Below are 20162 nucleotides of genomic sequence, written 5' to 3'. Positions count from 1 at the left end.
TCTGAGGAAACTTCCAGCAACAACACTGAATACCTCTATGATCCCAGTTCCCGGCACCATAAGGGAATTTAAATCCAACCTCTCCTCTTAAAAATATCTATTGAATCATTGTCCCTCTGCCTTTACAAGGTCACGCCCTGTGTTTCTGTGGATTTTTCTTGGGAGATGGGAGAAGGAAGGGAATATGATTCTAGCTTTGATTAGCCTTCCTTTCAATTTAAACAACAGAAAAATATCCAATTATCCCATTGACAATTACAGTCTGCACATTTCACCGCAGGCGCAGAAAGCAGCCCAGCATCAGAAAACCAGCCACAGACCAAGGGTGTACACATGCAAGCCATTATCTACTTGGAGACAGGCTGGGCTGCAACGGCCCCACTGGCTCAGGGTAGCTGGGCGGGTCCTCGCCAGCAGGCCAGGGGCAACCCAGGAGGCCGCCTGCCACTAGCTGCAGCTGCATCCAGCCCTGGCTCGTTTCAGATTCCAGGCTGAACAGAAACATTGTGAGAAAGCGATTCCCTCACAGTGAGACACCCCAAATAAAAGCCCCAGGTTGTATACTTGCTACAAAATCAGGCCTGATCAAGTCAAGAGATAAATTAGTGAGTTCCACAAGGGAAGGGACCACACCGTATTTGGTCACAATCATGGCCTTAAGCACACAAGCCCCATACAAAGCACATGATCTGCACTCAATACATATTTTGAGAAATTATGTGGAAGGCTAGTAAATAAAGGACTACCTGAATGAGTGAATGATTTGCTTGTGCAATGCCCTCAAGAACATCGTGGGAAAGATAGCCAGGATAGAATGCTGGCCGGCAGTCATGTTCTAGCCCCATCTGGGAACATGTATCTCTGCTCTGATCCTTGTCAGCGTGTCCTGGACAAGTAGGTGACTTAACCTCCTCAAGCCTCATTTCCTCATGGGATGGACGTTGTATGTGCCCCTCAGATTCCCCCTCAAGGAAGGACTTGTTGTCCCCAGCTGGCAGACCCCCCAGCTACTGCCCCAGAGGCACCTCACCTGAGGTCATGCCTGCCTACACACTCCAACGACAGATCAAGGTGGGATATGAAGGTTCTGGCCACTCTGGCCAATGAACCACTCTGATCCCAAAGGTCCCTGTGAGGTCAGCTGAGTCGTCATCAAGCAGGCATCACGGCTCCCCAGCTCCCCCTGACCAGGCCTGCTTCTTTCCTCTCCCTTCCACAGGTGTTGATCCCAAAGGCACTCCCTAATAACCATCTTGAAATCTCAACTCCATCTCAATGGCTGCTTCCCAGAGGACTTAAACTATGGCTCCCGCATTAGCAAAATAGAGATAATAATAAGTATACACAAGGGCTATCATGAGGACTGAGTTGCTATGTGTAAAAGCATCCAGCTTTTAGCAAATGCTGGATGAGAGTGAGCCAACTTTGTTATGGGGTTAGTGAAGCCCAGTCCTTTCATCAGTATTCCCACCCTCACTGGCAGGAAACCAGAGAGAAAATGTCAGTGTCCCAGCTTGATCTGTGGGTAAGAGAAGTAGTGGAAGAAAGGAGAGAAGGAAAGAAGGAAGGAAGGGAGGGAGGGAGGGAGGGAGAGGGAGGACATGTCTGGATGTGGCCCTGTGTGCATCCCTCAGACTGGCCTCCAACCCACCCTGTAGGAACCTCTCCATAGAGAGAGTCAAATCAAAGGACTGGGCCATCAGGATTCCTGCAGAAGATGAGGGCTACGCTGCGATGGGGGAAAGCACAACCCTGGGAGCAGGCAGACAGGTGGCAACACCCAGACCACCATGGCTGGGTCCCAGTACCACTACCACCCAGCCCAGAGCCAATGGAGGGAATCAATGTACCAGACACAAAGATGGGGGCCCAGAGACGCAAGAAGAAAGCAAAGATCAGCTAGAGACACAGCAGCCACAGTCTCCTGTGGCTGATCCCCTGTCCCCTTCAATCCCACCAATAAGTCCATGAACCTCCAGGGAAGTCTTTGAACCTGAGCTTGCGAGGGTTTCCACTGCTGAGGGAGGGAGGGAGGGAGGAGGGGTGTGTTAGTATTACAGGGATGGCCTGGTGATGTGTGGGTTGGCACCCTGAGGCCTAGAGAGACCTTCCTTCCTGGACCCCAGCACTTACACGACCTTTTAAAGCACTTAACGACTGACATCCTGTTACAGACAATAAAGCTGGTGCTCAGACAGGTTAGGCAGCAGCCAAAGTCACACAGCTGATAGGAAGTGGAGCTGGGATGTGAGCCCAAGTCTGATTCCAAGGTCTATATGCTTTCAACCACTTAGAGTTCCCACATTAAAGTTTCCAAGAGTAGGGTTTTGTTCTTTGGCTTGTCTGTTTTATTATTTTTAAATACGAAAACCTCCCAGGAGATTCAGACACAGTCAGTGTTGAGAGAACTATCACACACCCTCCTATCCCCCACACAAATTCAGCTCAGGATCCCAACCCCTGGCCTCAGACTCGGTTGCTCCCTGCCCTCTGTTCTCTTCCAGAAGCCTGCACCTAGAAAAGCCCTATTTGATGCTATTTACCCGTAAGGATCTCAAATACCAAAGGCCTAACCCACATGATTCACCCAGGCTGTGAGATGATCCCACACAACTTGACCGTATTTATTTATTTTGTACATTGAGGTGAACAATGACACTCCAGAGTGAAATTCAGCCTCAGTGGAACACAACAAAAAGAAGTCAATTATCCAGCATTAATTATTTATCTGGGGACAATAACCACGGTGCTATTCCCCACGAGAGAGGCCTCTACAGCTTGGAACAAGAGGGAAGAATAGGTGGCTGCTATTGTCTGCCCATAATGTGGCATCAGATTGGACAAATGAATCCCTCTGACATCCTGTAAATACACATGAGCCTCTGCTGTGAATGTAGCTCATGCACATGCCTCTAGAACACAGACGATTAATAGGGTGGTAGAGGATTAATAGGATTCTATTCCCCCAATATCCTGGGGAGGTGTGCCCTGGCAATGCCAGGCTATGACTATATTAAAGGAAATACCACCTTCTCTCTGCAGCCTGCCCTGCTCTAACAGAATTGTAAGGTTGAAGACATTCTAAACAAACATTTTTGCAGGTTGCAGTGTTTGTGGAACCATATTAGTCTGGTGTTTTCCTCCCAAGGTATTTACTGTACAATATCAGTTAGAAAACCTGTCCTGACTCTAAAAGAATAATGATCTGATTCCTAAATCATTTTTATGTAATTTAACTTTCTTTTATCTTTAAAAATTCTGAGGAGCTTGGAAGAGAGAGATCAGTGGTTCCCAGGGGCTGAAAGAGTGCCAGGATGTGATCTACCTTGGCTCCATATTCTCTAGTCTGGGGACTTACTCTTTATTTAAAGAAGTTAACGTTGATTGAGCAGTTTCTATGTTTCAGGTAGGTGATTTTTATATCTTTATACATCTTTATAAAGTCTCATCACAACCCGATGATGTAAGTATAAATATCTCCATTTCATAGATCAATAAACTGAAACCCGAGGTCACAGCTAATAAGTAGCAGAACCAAGAATCAAGTTTGGGTGGAGTGGGTCCCAACTCCTAACCACTGTCCTAAATAGCCCTGTGATGACAGCTTCCCCACCCCCAGCACAGCCTCTGGTCTGACCATCCCAACACCCATGAGTTCTGTGGAGGTGTCCCAAAGCCCTTTTGCCACAGCTGCTGCTGCCCATCTGGATACACAATCTCCAACCTACTACCTGGGCAGGACTGGTGATGGGAAGACTAAGATTCCTCTTCATCTAGACAGTTCCACTCTTTTCTGATTATAAAATAATACTCAAAAATCAAACAAACAATATAGAAATGCATGATGTAAATAAGTTGAAACCCCCTGCCATTCAGGTGAGGGGTTAGTAGAGATTAGATGGTAGTGGCACCATAATATATTTAAAGCAAAACACTACAGAACAAAACAACGATTTAACGGCCTTGCAAGGGCTACTTGGATTCTGCTGCCTCGAAACATCCCCATCAAAATGTCTGAGCAAGAAATGAAGGGCTAAGTTTGAGCCTTGAGCACTCAAACTGCAAAGTTCCTCCATAGATCAAACCTGCATTAGAGTGACCAACCACCCCAGTTGGCCCAGGACCGAGGAGTTTCCAGGCACACAGGAATCTCAGTGCCAAAATCAGGACAGTCCCCGGCAAACCGGGACAGCTGGTCATCATAGATTTGCTGCCCTGGTGCCTCCACCTTTGCTTCTGCCTCAGGCCTCCAGGACCAGTCATGTCAGATCTACACCTGCTTCCCCATCCCTTTCACCTGTGTGAAGGCAGCTTTAGAGCCTCAGGTCTTTCCTTCTCAGCTCATCATCCGGGCTTCACCTGCTGCTCAGTGTATTCCTCCCACCCCCACCCCCACTGCCTCTCAGGGCAACAAGTGTTTCCCAAGGATCAGCTCTGTGCCCACTCCTCTCCCTGGTGCTCTGAGAGAAAGCCACCTAATGGTAGGCTGACCTCTTCCAAGGGGCTCAGAGAGGCCACTTCCCCCAGTGGCTCCAGCCTCCTGGCCCTGGCAGGATCCAGAGCTGCCTCTGGGGTCCCCTATCTTAGCAGCACACTTCACTTGACTCTTTGCTTCATTGTCTGCCTGGATCTTAAACTAGCTCCTTGGGGCAGGATATGGCTGACTCCTCTGTACCCCAGGGCTCAGTTCCATTTCTATTTGCTGAGTGACTGTGGCATCCCCGATACCTTGTCCTAAGCCTCCTCCCCAGCACAGTGCACAGAGAGAGGGGGCCACCTGCAAACCTCAGGATCCTGGGGCTGGGCCTCAGCCAGAGTCCAGATGGGGCAGGCCTGGCCCTGAGACACAGCAGTGGGACTTACCGCTGACCCGGCAAGGGGATGGAGTCCAGGTGGCGGCCTCCAGGCAGCGCCATCATGTTGACGCCAATCTGCAGCAAAGCCTGCCCACAGCGGTCGGGGCCCTGGAAAGAGAAGGCAGGATGGGGTCAACGAGGGTCCCCAGAGTGAGGAGGCTCAATCATTTTCTCTCCCAAATCCTGGCCACAAGGAGTCATCTCAGGTGTGGAGGGAAGGCCCCCTGGCCCTCCTCTGCTGTTTGAACCAGTTTATACTCCACTATCCTCACACAAGCAATGCAGGACTCAGGTCTGATCTTGAATCTAAGCCCCTAGCCCACTATGAACCCCTAGAATCTTTTCTTAGGTCTCATGGCCCAACATGTACCTAACCCATTTTGCTTTGCACCAAATATTGGGACACATAGACTAGCAAATATTGCATAGGACATACTTATACTTAAAAAGTTTAGAGTTTATCTGAAATTCACATTTTACTGGGCATCCTGTATTATTAGCTAAATCTGGCAACTCTCTATGCTAACTCCCTAACTATCAGTATATACTGTCACAGTACTAGGTTCTTCACTTTGCTTATGCCTGGGAAATGCGACCCTGTAATGGGCATGGTGGTTGCTTCCCCAAATCCATTCCACTTTAGATGATGTAATTTCATGCAAACTGCCAGGAATTGGTTTAGGAATAAGCATGTGACTGAATTAAAGCCACTGAGCCATGACAGAATCGCTTCTAGGAAAAGTTAACTTTGTCCTTAACTGCTAGCCAGCCACAAGATGAGATAGTATCTCTCCCATTGGACCTGAACAAGGAAGCACGTCGCTCCATTGCTGCTACAGACCATCCTGCAATCAAGAGGGGACCCAGCTGGAGAAGAAAGAAGGCACACAGAGGAACGAAACCTGCATTCTTGATCACTGAGCCACTGAATCAACCAGTGCTGAGTCTGGCCCACCTCTGGGCTTCCTAGTATGTAAAATAATAAAGTTCTGGGCTTCCCTGGTGGCGCAGTGGTTGGGAGTCCACCTGCCGATGCAGGGGACACGGGTTCATGCCCCGGTCCGGGAAGATCCCACATGCCGCGGAGCAGCCGGGCCCGTGAGCCATGGCCGCTGAGCCTGCACGTCCGGAGCCTGTGCTCTGCAACGGGAGAGGCCACAACAGTGAGAGGCCCGCGTACAGCAAAAAAAAAAAAAAAAAAAAAAAAAGTTTAAAATAAATAAATAAATAAATAAATAAAGTTCTTGTCTAAGTGAGGATTTTGGTTTAGTATACCCAAAAGCAGCCTAACTGATAAAGGCGATCCAGGTTCCGGGGCCTCCAATCCCAGCACTGAGCACCCACTTGGCTTGCCTGTGCCTCATAGGTTAGACCAAGACAACAGTGTTCTTCTTCCTCCATAAAATCAGCTGCCCACCTGTTTGTCTCCTGCCTCGCCATCCCATCTCCATTCTTCCCTCTCTGCCACCTCTTTCTCCAAGCCAATGAAGAAGCCTTCCTTGAGGAAAATGGAGATTCTGTCACCTTTGCCTGGGTAAAGCAATAGTCAAGAGATGGTTGTCTGTCACTTGTCCTATCCTGAGCTTGAGGACAGCAGATTTCAAGACATTCAGAGAAAACACAAGTATGAACTTGTGGGAGGATACAGCTGAGGAGGGCAGCAATTAAGCCCAGAAAACTTAAACTCTTACACTATGATTAAAAGTGACCCTTATGAGAAAAGAAGGGAGGAGGACTTTAATAAATAGTGATGTGGCTGGACATAAAGTACCCCTTGTGATGCTTGGAATAAAAGATAAAAAATGTGAATCTGAAAAATATAGGGAGGAAGAAGCCCAGAATAAACTAAGGCTTTAGATCATTCCAGAGACTCACTGTCACTGCCTGTTCCCTGCTCTGCTGACCCCACTAGACTGTGAGACCCTGGAGGGCAGGGACCACTTGGTTCCAAGGGCTGGGCACTTAGCAAACACTAGACATGTCTATAGAAATAATGAGTGGAATGAATTTTTAATACATTTATGTTGAGCCCTAATTCTTCATCTGCAACTGAGAATAATAGTATCTGTTTTACAGGGCTATTATAACAATGACATAAGATCAGGAATGCAGAAGTGTCAGGCCAGATTGAGAGCTAAATAAATACTTATTATTATGTCCTGAGAGTCTGCGCTGTGTTCAGCCCTGTGGTCAGCTTTGCCAGGGGAGATGCAGAAAATTAGATACAGCATATAAAGCACCTAGCACAATAACAGTGCTCCACGAGGCCTCTTTAGCATCAGGAGTATCATGATTTTTATTACTTTCATTATTTTCATTATTGAGAAGGTATATTTTTGGAACCCAGTGAGTCAGCAGCCTGAAGAGAATGGCACAAAAGAAAAAAGCTAGCAACAACAAGATGAGGTATTTGTTCTGTTTTCAATGTGTTTGACGAAAGAACCAAAAAGGGAAATACCAGCATCTCAGAGTGAATGCTTTGACGTGATCAGAGCTCAGTGAGCAAGCAGGTCTTATTTTAGCTCCATCTTCACCATGGAGAAGAAAGGGAGCAGAACAAAAAGGTTGAAGAGGGAATAAGCTTAAGGCAAGTGACAGTAAGGAAAGTTTAAGGACACAGGAAGTTCCAAGGCCCTTTAAAGTGTGAACAAGTTAGGATTCTGTGAGCACACCCTAGAATATTGGAGGACCTCCTGGATCTGATCAAGTCGTATCTGAGGGACCCTGAGAAAGGGTCCCTGAATGCAGGAGAATATTCCGATTTTCCCAAGAGGTAGGTTCCAGAAACACATCTTGGTGACCACGAAATTCTAGAACAGATTCCTAATCACTGGCCTGTGAGCCCGTCAGGGAGAAGCCAGCTAGAACCCAGATGGAACAAATCATGCTCAAACAATTTCTTCCTTTTCATTAGCAACCACTGGGCTCTCAGCTGAGGGGGATGCAATAAACCTAATATATCTTGATTTTGTTAAAAACATCCGCTGAGATGTCCTCATTCCTCCATCCACAGCTTCCCAGCAGTTAGGCCAGTGGAGGCTGCCTGCTAACAAAACCTTGGTTCATGTGATTGCATGTGTTCCCAGAGGCTGGAGAGCCCTCTTGGGGACATCTGGGCTGCACGTGTATCACTGCCCTATGCACAGACTGTATTATTTATGCCTCTTTCCCTCAATGGGACAAACTCCTGGATTGTCTGAAACCCCATCTTGCTCAGTGTGGGACTGTGCACTTACATGGCTGAAGCTGGGATTGTGAATCAGATTAGCTCTCAGAGGAGCCACAGCTCATATTTACTGGGTATGGGGAACAGGTAAGAGAGAAAATCTGGAAGGTGAGATAGGGACTATCAGGAGTTAATCTGGGGCTTCCCTGGTGGCGCAGTGGTTGGGAGTCCGCCTGCCGATGCAGGGGACATGGGTTCGTGCCCCGGTCTGGGAGAATCCCACATGCTGCGGAGTGGCTGGCCCCGTGAGCTATGGCTGCTGAGCCTGCACGTCCGGAGCCTGCGCTCCGCAACGGGAGAGGCCACAACATTGAGAGGCCCATTACAGCAAAAAAAAAAAAAAAAAAAAAAAAAATTGCTAATATTTTTTGAGTGTGTACTATGTGCCAGGCACTGTTCTAAATGCTTCATATAGCATTAACTCATTTAATACTATCATCATCCCCTTGTTGCAGATGAGACCTCTGAAATTCAGTGGAACTACGTGCACTGCCCCAGATCACACAGCTAGTAGGTGACAGAGGACTGGTATCTAGGCTTTATGATCAGAGGGGAGATGAGGTGCTGGAGCAGGTGAAGATGATAAGAGCAACAAAAGTGACACAGGTCCAGCATTTGCTAACTGGAAGCCTGACTCCATTCCATGGTGGCGACACCCAGCCCCTACCCTTCACACACAGCTGAGCCCTCTTCCCTCTCATCAGTGCCTCCCACTGCTCCCACCTCCGAAACCATGAGTTCTCCAGCTTCATTAAGTGTCGGACCTCAGTGACACAGCCAGAGGACAGAACAGTGCTCAAAAAATGAAGCATCCAAACACTGCACCCAAATGGTGGGAGGAAGAGGGGCACAGACAGTGGGGGCATCTCTCCTGTTGCTCATTGGTTGGTTCCTCTGGTGAGTCGTAAGGACAGAGTTATGGGTCCTAAAGGGATCAGGGGATGGGAAGCCACAGTCCCAGCTAAAGCCTAAAGTGTCACCAGCTTTCGAAGTGAGAGAGAGGCATGGACATATATACACTACCCAATGGAAAATAGATAGCTAGTGGGAAGCAGCCACATAGCACAGGGAGTTCAGCTGGGTGCTTTGTGACCACCTAGAGGGGTGGGATGGGGAGGGTGGGAGGGAGATGCAAGAGGGAGGAGATATGGGGATATATGTATATGTAGAGCTGATTTACTTTATTATAAAGCAGAAACTAACACACCATTGTAAAGCAATTATACTCCAATAAAGACATTAAACATAAATAAATAAATAAAGTGTCACCAGCTTTGTAGAGAGACCTGTTTCAAGTGTGCTGGGTGGCTGCCCCCTCCCACTGCCCTAAGCCAGACTCATCCTATTGAGCAGAGAGAGTAGAACCCCTCCAAAGCTGCTCAGCATGTCAGGAAACCAAGAATGAATTCAAGGTAACCTCTCTGCCCCATGCCATCTGTCCTCACTGGTATTGCAGAATGAACTTGAATTTTGGAGTCTGGTAGATCTGGATTCAAATCCTGATTCTGTGCCTGATAAGTACATGACCTTGGGGAAAGCATCAACCCTCATGAATGTGGTTTCTCTGATTATACCTGCCTCCTAGGAGCCTCATGAGCATTAAATGAGATCACTCATAAAACTCCCTTATAGATTAATATAATATAATATAATATAATATAATATAATATAATATAATATAATTCAATGTAATATATCATGCACTTGGCACGTGCTAGCCTCAAAGTGGGAGTATACTTCCTCATGGAAGGAAGAGCTGAGAAATATATCTCAGGCAGAGATGCTACCTTGCCCATGAGAGAGGTGAAAAGGACACCTGCAGGAGTGAGCAGGAAAGAGGAAACTCCATCACCTCCACCCCCAGCCCAAGGGTCTTCCTAATTCATTGGAAATCCTACCCCGGAGTTGGCAGCCTGGGTTCTGCAGGGCTCTTGGCTGTGTCTCCCCACCAGGAGTGGCTCATTTTCAAGAAGAACTTGAAGCCTTAAGTGTCTCTGATTTAATTCAATGCCTGCTGGGACAACTGCTCATTTCTGCTCCTGCATCCCATTAGAGGCAGCCCTTGCTCACCTCTGTTTGGCTAAGGAGCCAGCTTGGGCTCTGGAGGAAATGAAGGCTATTTACAGTAAATTATTCAATTAGAACCAGGAGCAAGGGCGGCTTCTGCTGTTGTCTAATGGGCCAAGCCGAGTACAGCTCAAGGCAGGGCTGGGATTGTTTAATCTGCAGACTCCATTAGGGCTGTCAACGGGAACAGAACAGCAAATATTGTGGAAAGCAGTTAAGCTCCAGCAGTAGCAATAGAGAGAGGAATGGGAGCTGGGGAAGGTGGGTGGGGGGAAGGGTAGGAGGGGCACTGACCCAGGGATTCAGTCAAGTCCCTCATCATACAATACCCTACCCCCTCATTATTTCTCCTCCATGGAATTTATCACAATTATAATTAAACAATTCACTGTGAACTTAGTGCTTAATGTCTTTCTCTCTTGAGGATCATCCCAGGGGTGGGCACTAGGTCTGACCTGCTCTCTGCTGTATCTCCTCCCCACTCCCACCACCCCACCCGCTTCCTGACACAGTGCCTGGTACATAACAATCAGATCAATTAACACTTGTTGATTGACTAGGTGAGTTCTTATTGAAGGAACTTCAGCTTCCGCACTGGTAAACCGGAGACAAAGGTACCTATTTCCACCACACTGTTGAGAGAATTCAGTGAGGCAAAGGTCAGAGGGCCTTTTGCAACCATAACACACTGCGTGGAAAGGGCTCCGCTTCCTAACATCCATGGGACAAAGCACCTGCCTCTCCTGAGTTTTTGCAGTCCTCCCTGTCTGGTGGTACCCCTGGGCAGCCTCCCTCCCTACTCATCAGGTTCTCCAGACAGGCAGGTGTACCAACAGACAGTCCCAAAGCTGCACAAAAACTACAACAACAGGTAACCAAGGGGATGCTAAGGGAGGTCCATTGGGCCTCCAAGCAGTAGTAGGTGAGAATGGAAGGTGGTGGGAGGGGTCATGGAAGGTTTCTCAGGACATGCTCCCAAAGCTGAGAGAAGAATGTGGGAATAAGGGAAGGAGAAGGGGTGGGTAGGAAGTATGTGCGGGCAGAGGGAAGGGCGTGTGAAAGGCACAGAATCCTGAACATGGTAAGGTTAGGGAACTGCAAGTGTTTCTAGAAGGCTGGAGCCCTCTGGGCTCGTGGTAGAGTTCAGAGAAAGCTATCCCAGTGGCACGGAAATACAGAAAAAGTAGTGGTCACTTTCAGCTGGGGAATAGGCCTGACTTCTTAGAGGAGGTGTCTTAAATGCAGGGTGGGATTTTGCCAGGTGAAGATGGGACAAGGACATTCAGTGTCAGGAGAGCAGTGTGAGCCATAGCCAGGAGACCAGAAAATGGAGCAGGTATTAGAGACTCTCCCGGGGGCTGGAGGGAAGGTGTCTCTATAGTCCTATATACTAAAGGAACTGATTCTTTAGATTCTATCCTGTGGTTGATGGGAGCCACTGAAGGTGTTTGAGCAGGAGAGTGAAATAATCAGAGTGGAATTTCAGCTCCCATGGTGAACAGTGGAGTGGATGGGCCTCAGGGAATGAGACCAGCAGCCGGAGTTCATTTACAAATACAATCTCTACAAATACAATCTCCCGGGGGACCCCGAAAGCCCTAGGGCTGGAGTGGTGGGAACATGGGGGTGGAAATGAGGGATGCAATGAGCTTTGTGAAGTAACCACAATGGGCCTCCCTCCTCACTCCCTCTCCGGGCCTCTGTGTGACCTGTCTCCCATGGGTTGCAATAGTCATCAGAGATACTTCAGTACTGATAGCTGCGGCGGCCAGCCTCCTGCAGTGATCAGATACTTTAAAAACGCTTATTCCCAGGGGAGATGCAAGAAACCAAGCAAGCTGCCACCCAGCCCTGCTGAATGGACCGAGCCTCATGAAATATAGAGAGCGCTGGCTCCCCGGAGGAGGCCCCAAGGGCCCCTCACAGCTGTCAGACGAAGGAGCCCAGCAAGTAGGTAGAACAGACCTCAGGGCTCACAGAGCCAGCCTTGTCCCCTCAGGCCCTGAAAAGCCTGGATGGACAGCCCAGAAGGACTGTGCATCAGATAGAGGGGGCCCACCCGGACCTCAGCCCTGCTCCTCAATTCTGGGGCCAGAATAGTTTCAGTAAAGCACAGACAAGATCCCAAGCCTCCACCTGATTAACTGGATACATCTACTTTCCAGGCCCTACCTGGAAAGTAATAGGAATCCCATATGCACAAATATGTCCATGAACTTGACAGGGGTAAGATCATAGCCGCCAGCCAAAATCCAGGTAGCCTTCCTGGAGGAGCTCACATCATAATCTTAGAGTATTAGAACTAATAGGAAGCATTAGCGATGAACCCCTTGTAATAATAATAATGATGATAATAATAATAATACAAAAATGAGGAGGAGTAGAGGGAGAAACACTTACTAGGTGCTGTGTGTCAAGCACTGTTCTAAATGCTTTACAGTTAATCCTCAAAATAACTCTATGAAGTAAGTTACTATTATTGTCTCCAGTTTTCTGATGAGGAAACTGAAGCACAGAGAGGTCAGCATGAACAGATAGAGAGACATTCAGAGAGGGGAAGAAATCTGCTTGAGGTCACACAGTAAGCTGAGCTACACCTGGGACCTGCACCCAGGTCTCCTCACTCCCATAAACTCCTCCCATGGGAAATCCAAAGAAGGCTGTTCCTGTTAAGGGTCTGAAGAGACCCATCCAGGTTCAGAGCAATTTACCCTAGGAAATCAGTGGCGTCACAGTTCCCCATCTGTAAAACTGGGATAATTACACCTGCTCTCTCTCCTTTGCTATGATTACCAAGCAAAGGGGAATGGACAGTGGACAGGGAAGTTCCAGGGATTCCTGGTCTGATTCAGCTCAGCCTTGGAATGGGACAGGCAGGTTGACTCAGAGGTGCCCATGAGTCCCCAAAGGTTGGAGGAAAAAGGGCCCCGTCAAGCTTTCCTGGCTGAGGCCCATGTGTCCCAGTCCCTGATTAACATGACCACCCATCCCCCAAATGGTTCCAATTTGTCAAAGCCAACCCCCAGCAGCCTTCCCTGAAGTAGTGTGAGAGACAATCCTGTAGGGAGGTCCAGGCCCCTGGATCCAGGAAAGCCATGGATGCCTCCATCCTGTGACTCAGGGTGGGCCCTTCCCAGCTCCAGGGCTCTGACACCTCACATGCCCATGAGAGGAGCACCAAGCCCTGAGCCACACAAGGAAACAGCAGTTACTGGCATCTGTGAGCTGGCCCTGAGCTGCTGATTTTCTAAGGGTCATAAGTGAGAAAATGGTGCCCCAGACCTCCAAGACCTTAGGTGGTATGCAGCCCCTGAGGGAGGCTTGGCTGGGCCTTTGGGCCACCACCATCCAGAGCTCTGCTGGTTAAGAATGCAGACTGCCAAGGTTCAAATCCCAACTCCATCAGTTATTAGCTGTGTGACCTTGGGTAGTAGGTTTCCTTATCTGTAAAGTGGGGTTCCTGTATCATAAGGTTGAAATGGAAGTGATGGTTCCTTCCTCATGGCACTGCTGTGCAGATCAGTAAGATCACATATATGAAGTACCTGGCACCCAGGGGTGCTTGATATAAAGGTTGGTTCCATTTCTCTTCTGGTGAAAACAGTACCTGTAGAGAGCAGCCAAACGGAGGCCATTCTACCACCTCCTAAACTATGTCCAGCTAGTCAACTGCTTCTTACTCATTAACTTTTTTTTTTTTTTTTTTTTTTTTGCTGTACGCGGGCCTCTCACTGCTGTGGCCTCTCCCGTTGCGGAGCACAGGCTCCGGACACACAGGCTCCGCGGCCATGGCTCGCGGGCCCAGCCGCTCCGCGGCATGTGGGATCTTCCGGGATCGGGGCACGAACCCGTGTCCCCTGCATCGGCAGGCGGACTCTCAACCACTGCGCCACCAGGGAAGCCCACTCATTAACTTTTTAACTATCCCTTCTTTCTACCTTTTCCTGATGTAAATGTCAGCCAACTACTCGAATGTTCTTTAGCTTCAATTCGCAAAAGCAAGAGTCCTCTCTCACTGGGCCCAGGGCCCAGGATGGATGCTAAAATTAACAATCAGTATACTTTAAGCTAATGACTTACTGGTGGTGGCTGCCACGAATAGACATAACTCTCAGATAAAGGCCATTAGAGAAAATTGAATAGCTCCAATGTGGTGAAAATTTGGATACATCCTGTTTCATAAATCACGCTCAGAGGTCACACTGGGCAAGCTATTTCCCTCTCTGAGTCATGATGAGGACCCAGCTTGAGGGGTGTCTATATACCCTTGGGAGAGAGGACAGAAGAGAGAAAACGGTACACTCTTTTGCAATTTCACTAATGTCATTTTCTCTTACTTCTAAAGCCATGAGCAGACCATAGTGCTACATCAACAACCATGATAGTCTGACCTTCTCTGATTTTATTTCCTTCTCAAATCCTCCAAACTAGAGATTACTCAATAACATCTGGAAAGTAGCATGGTGAGGTTATGGAAATCCAAAAGCTTGGGATTGGGATCCCAATCCCAGTTTTGTCTCTTACTAGGGCTCTCTGACCTTCAGCCTCTTCATCTGGAAAATGGGAATTGAATCTATTTTCAGGGTTGTTGAGAATCACATAAAATCATGTACCCTGCATGATGTTTATAAGAGCAAGTGAAATAACAATACCATAACTACTTTGAGCCAGGGAGACAAGTTAAAGGTGTCACACAGGAAGTCTCATGGTATCTATCTTTGTGCCTAAGGAAAGATCCATTTCCTACCCAGACCTCGGGCCCAGAGAGCTGCTTCACACTAAAGGGGATTAAAAAGCAGGATATATTACATATATTGAGAAGAAGAAAAGCCTCCCATGGATGAAATTTGATAAAGACCTCATACATAGAGACCATGCTTTGAATAAGCACAAACAACGACACTAAGACATTTTCTATAATCAGTAACATTGGCCACGAAGAAACAATTAACATCCCAGTTCATACCCTATGTGACCCAAGTAGTGTGGGGCATTTGAAGGAGAGTCCAGACTGAACCAGAACTTTGGCTCAGCCGCAATGGCAAAGGGTTCTCAGCAGCTCACTAACAAAAAGGAACAAAAGACAGGGAACCAGAACCCACTCTGGGGCCATTGTAAATAGAATAACCCAGAGTGAGAGCACAACACAGTCATTCTCAACAAATCCTACTGTCATTATCATAACGTCCTCAGATAAAGAATCCTCTATGCGAGGGTGCAGTGTCAGGTACTTGGACCACATGTTCCAAATATGATTATCTGAGTTAATTACTTGGGGCACAGAGTGGGTCAAACATGAAAAACAGCCCATTCATAGAATGCTGTCTTATTGAGGCTCAATTATGTTTAGGAAGCCATATATCACAGTAACACCTGAACAGTACTTTACACAGTGTCTAGCACAGAGTAGGAGCTCAATAAATGTTAGTCATTCCCCAAGAGAGTGTTTCATTGTTCTCCAAAAACATCTTACTCTTCCGTAATTCTACGCATTGGTCATGCCACTCCAGCACATCCAGACTGAAATCTCCTCAGCTCTCTTTTTATATCTCTAAGTAATATCAATGTTTCAGAACTCAGCTTTAATCCTACTTCATCGGGGAGGCCTCCAACCACCCTAACCTATAGTAATTTCTTCCTCCAACAAGTTACTAGGAATAAATCAAACTCTGATGTCTTAAGTTTTTTTTTAATTATATTGTAATGAAATGTATGCTTTCTTCCTGTTCCTCTCTCTTCACCTTTCTGTCTCCTGAGTGATGTCAGAGCATCTGGAAAGGTCAATATGGCAAAGCCAAAAGATGGAAGAAGATGAGTCCTGAATCACAGTTTGAAGCAGAGTCACCCAACCCATATCAGTGCGTGTAGTAAGCAAGAAATAAACATAGTGTGCTAAGTCACTAATATCTGGGGGGTCATTTGTTGCACCAATTAATCTTAATTAACCTAATTGTGAAAATTAAAGTAAATATGATATATAAGTCACTCCTAAGTGTGTTAGGCACAGAGGTCTCTCAATAAATATGTTTTTCCCCTTCCTCCTCAGTCTTAGAGAAGATGGTAGAATATTGTGTTTGTCTACTGACAATCATCCTTCTGGACACAGACTCTAATTCATGCACAAAACAGCCAGAGTCCAAAAGTTGATGAGGTAATGGTAGAATGGAATAAATACCTACAAACATTTAAAGTCCTATCAATTGAGACTAAGGTTCCATTTCTCAATCACTGTAGTCTTTGCTCATATGTATCCATTCATAATAATAGCCAAAATTTAGTATTGTCAGGTGGTTCTAAGATGCACTTTTTTCATATTTTAACATACGAAATTGGGATGTAATTTCAGTCAATGGCATCTTTGCATTGTGTCATAGTTTAATTGAAAGCATGTTTTCTTTTTTATGAAGTTACAGAGCATCTTACTGTCTGTGGCATCTTAAATTTAATGAAATATGGTATTGGGCACTTAACTGTATGTCAAGTACACTTCTAGATTCTTTTTATAAGTTAGTTTATTTCTCAAAAAAGTTTCAAAATAATTAGTACTACTATTATCCCCATTTTGAAGACATGGAAATGAAGATCCAGAGATTCAATAATTTGCTACGGTACATAGCTAGTAAGTTGAGTGAGGGTAATGACTGTACCCTCTCTTTAAATAAATCCATGCTATGCCACTATGTTTTAGCATCTGATTTTTACTTGATAATTGATTTCTCTTCTTATAGAGAAAGTTCACACAGGAATTTTATGTACAGCAATATGGTACAACATAGATCCTAAAATACTTCTTCATAAGAAGAATTTTAAAGGATTGATAAAGATGTTTTAATGTTTTTAAAATGTATCACTTAGCTGGCAAAAATGTAGGAAATCTGGAGAAACCAAAAGGAAGGCAAAAGCAGGAACCAAGAATAACAAGCAAGAGCTGAAGGCAGTTTTTGCCCTGAGAATATCTGCTGAATTCTGTATTCCCTAAGCTTCTGTTCCATGTAGGTATGGGGTAGAGCAGACAAGGGACAAAGCCTAGGGGCTAGGGAAACAATAAAATAGTGGTCTAGAAGGTCAGAAACCCAATGCAAAGGTGAATGAGAAATACATCTCCTATTCAGAAGGTGCAAGAAAAGTTGTCTTTCCCAACTTTGATGCTGGGTTAAAAGGAAGTAAAGTCTCTCCTGAGAATTAATGACCACAATATGACCTTCAGAAAGGTTTGTAACCTGAATTCACATTATCTATGAAGGGAAAAAACTCGATTAGAGAATTTAGCTTCAAGAAATAAAAGACAGTCTTGGAGACATTTTCAAGGAACAGAGCCTATAAAATATGATCAAGCAGATTTCAGAAAGAACCAGATAGAACTTATATAAATTTAAAATATAATAATTAAAATGAAAAACTTACTGGACAGATTAATCACAGCTAAAGATTGGATTGGTGTATTAAAAGACAAAACAAATGAAATAATCTGAAATGCAGCCCAGAGAGAGAAAGAGACAAAAAATATGAGAGAACTAAAGCTACGGAATAGAAAGTAAAATAGCCTCACAAGTATTTACTCAGATTTCTAAAGGGAGATAAGAGAGAGAATAGGGGGAAAAGTGATATCCAAAAAATAGTGGCTGAAACATTTCTCAAAATTTTTGAAAGACAAAACAACTTTCAAATCCAGAAATCCCAATGAATCCAAGCAGGAAAAATGCAAAAGATATACATACCCTAGATAACTCATAAGACTAAAGGGCACAAAAGACAGAGAAGTTTTAAAAGCATCCAAAGGTAAAAAGAGAGACAGAGACAGACAGACAGAGACAGAGAGAAATTAGATTTACAGGTGACCATTAAATAACAATGATGAAAGTCAGGAGAGAGTGGAAAAATATCTGATTACAGAAAATAATTATCCTAAAATTCTATCCCCAAAGAAACTCTCTTTCAAGAATAAGAAGGAAATAAGTACATTTTCAAACAAGTAAAAATCCCACACCAAAGGAAATTCTAAAGGACTTATTTCAGGCAGAAAGAATGTAATGTCAGAAGGAAGGTTTGAAATATAAGAATGAATGATGAGCAAACTTATGTTTACTATGTGAGTAAATACAAACAAACCTTGACTGTAAGAAACAATAAGAATACCTCATTTGTGGGATAAGGAAAGAAAGAGAAATCTCAAATATGTATATGTAAATTCAGAAGGGGATGACTAAAGTAAGTTAAAGTGTTCTAATTTTCTTTTATTTGGGAGGAGGAAAATAGAAATGTAAATTAACTTTAGCCTTATTAGGTTATTATTTATGCTATAATATTTAAGGTAACCAACCAAAAGAATACACATAGAGGTAGAGATAGATATTACCCTTCAAATATGTAGATGGGGGAAAAAACAAGTAATAAAAAAATTCCAAAATAGGAAAGAAGTGTGGGGTGGGGGTGTATCAGTGAATAATAGCAATGACAGTAAGGAGAGAGAAACTAAACTAGCCACTTGTAAGCAAAGATTATAAAGCATGCATTACAGACAGAGAGAGAGAAAGAGAAAAAAAGAGAAAGAGAGGGAGGGAGAGAGAGAGAGAGAGAGAGAAGGAAAGAGAGAAAGTGTGCTATGTGCTGGCTACAAGAAATATCCCTAAAACAAAACACCCAAAACAGCTTGAAGTTAAAGACAACAAATGATACACCATAGAAATATTTACCTAAAGAATTCTGGTGCTAATGTATTCATATGATACAAAACAAAGTTTAAGATAATAAGCATTATAGAGGTAAAGAGATGCACTACATAAAAATTAAAAGTTCAGCCCATCAAGAAGATATAATAATGACGTACATAATAACAATAATACAGATATACAAAGTAAAAACTGATAAAATTTCAAGGAGAAATGAATGAGTTCAGAATCACAGATGGAGATTCCAACACAATTCTGTCATTGACTGACAGTTCAAGCCAAAAAAATATCAGTAAAGATACAGAAGATTTGAATGTCACAATTAAGTTAGAGTTAATGTTTATGAATAGAACACTGCATTCAACTTATCAGGAATACACATCTTTTTCAAGGATTCATGAGTCATGATTTTTTTTTAATGACTAGTGACTGGATCTTAAAGCAAGTTTCAGCAATTTTCAAATGACTGGTATCCTACAGATTGTAATCTCTGCCCCAATATGAAGACCTCCATATGTTTGGATATTTTAAACACACAAATCATAGGTCAAAGGAGAAATTATAACAGAAATTAGAAAATAAACATGAATGCTTATGAAAACACACATACAAAAATCATATAGTATAGGGGCTTCCCTTGTGGCACAGTGGTTAAGAATCCGCCTGCCAATGCAGGGGACACAGGTTCAACCCCTGGTCCGGGAAGATCCCACGTGCTGCAGAGCAACTAAGCCAGTGCACCACAACTACTGAGCCTGCACTCTAGAGCACGCAAGCCACAACTACTGAGCCCACATGCCACAACTACTGAAGCCCATGCGCCTACAGCTCATGCTTCACAACAACAGAAGCCACCACAATGAGCAGCCCGTGCACAGAAACAAAGAGTAGCCCCCGCTCAACCACAACGAGAGAAAGCCCATGTGCAGCAACAAAGGCCCAATGCAGCCAAAAATAAATAAAAATAAATAAAATTTTTTAAAGTACTAAAAAATTTAAAAAACCAAATCATATAGTATACCGATAAGTAAAATTAAGAGCAAAAATTTCATGCTTAAATTAGAAAATATGAAAATTGGAAGAATTCTAACTTCTAACAACATGAGAGATTTTAAAAAGAAGAGAATAATTTCAACGTAGCAAGAGAAAAATAGTTAAGATAGAAGCAAACATTAAACAAAACACAACAAAAACATAAAACAAAACATAAACACAAATGAAATGACCAATAGAGTTAGTTTTTGAAAATAAATAAAATAGATGAACTACTGGTAAGATCAGAAAAAGATCAGAAAAAAGAAAGGAAACACAAATAATCAATATTAACAATAAAAGCGAGTCTAT

At 44.7% G+C, this 20162-nt stretch overlaps 1 protein-coding gene across 3 annotated transcripts in view; it reads right to left on the bottom strand.

Moving 5' to 3' along the window:
• The window catches only part of INSC (INSC spindle orientation adaptor protein), a 126202-nt gene that overhangs the window by 86107 nt on the left and 19933 nt on the right, over positions 1-20162 (bottom strand). For all 3 annotated transcript variants that reach the window (XM_082628670.1, XM_082628672.1, XM_082628671.1), the window contains exon 2: positions 4864-4964. In XM_082628670.1, the coding sequence (XP_082484796.1) occupies positions 4864-4919 (56 nt within the window). In that variant the 5' untranslated portion in view covers positions 4920-4964. The remainder of the gene's footprint in view (positions 1-4863; positions 4965-20162) is intronic.

Source organism: Mesoplodon mirus (genome assembly GCF_964341445.2).
Source record: "Mesoplodon mirus genome assembly, chromosome: 7".
In the NCBI taxonomy this organism is placed as follows: domain Eukaryota; kingdom Metazoa; phylum Chordata; class Mammalia; order Artiodactyla; family Ziphiidae; genus Mesoplodon; species Mesoplodon mirus.
Note: the sequence above shows the minus strand (reverse complement) of the source record. Positions and strands in the feature narration are given on the sequence as shown.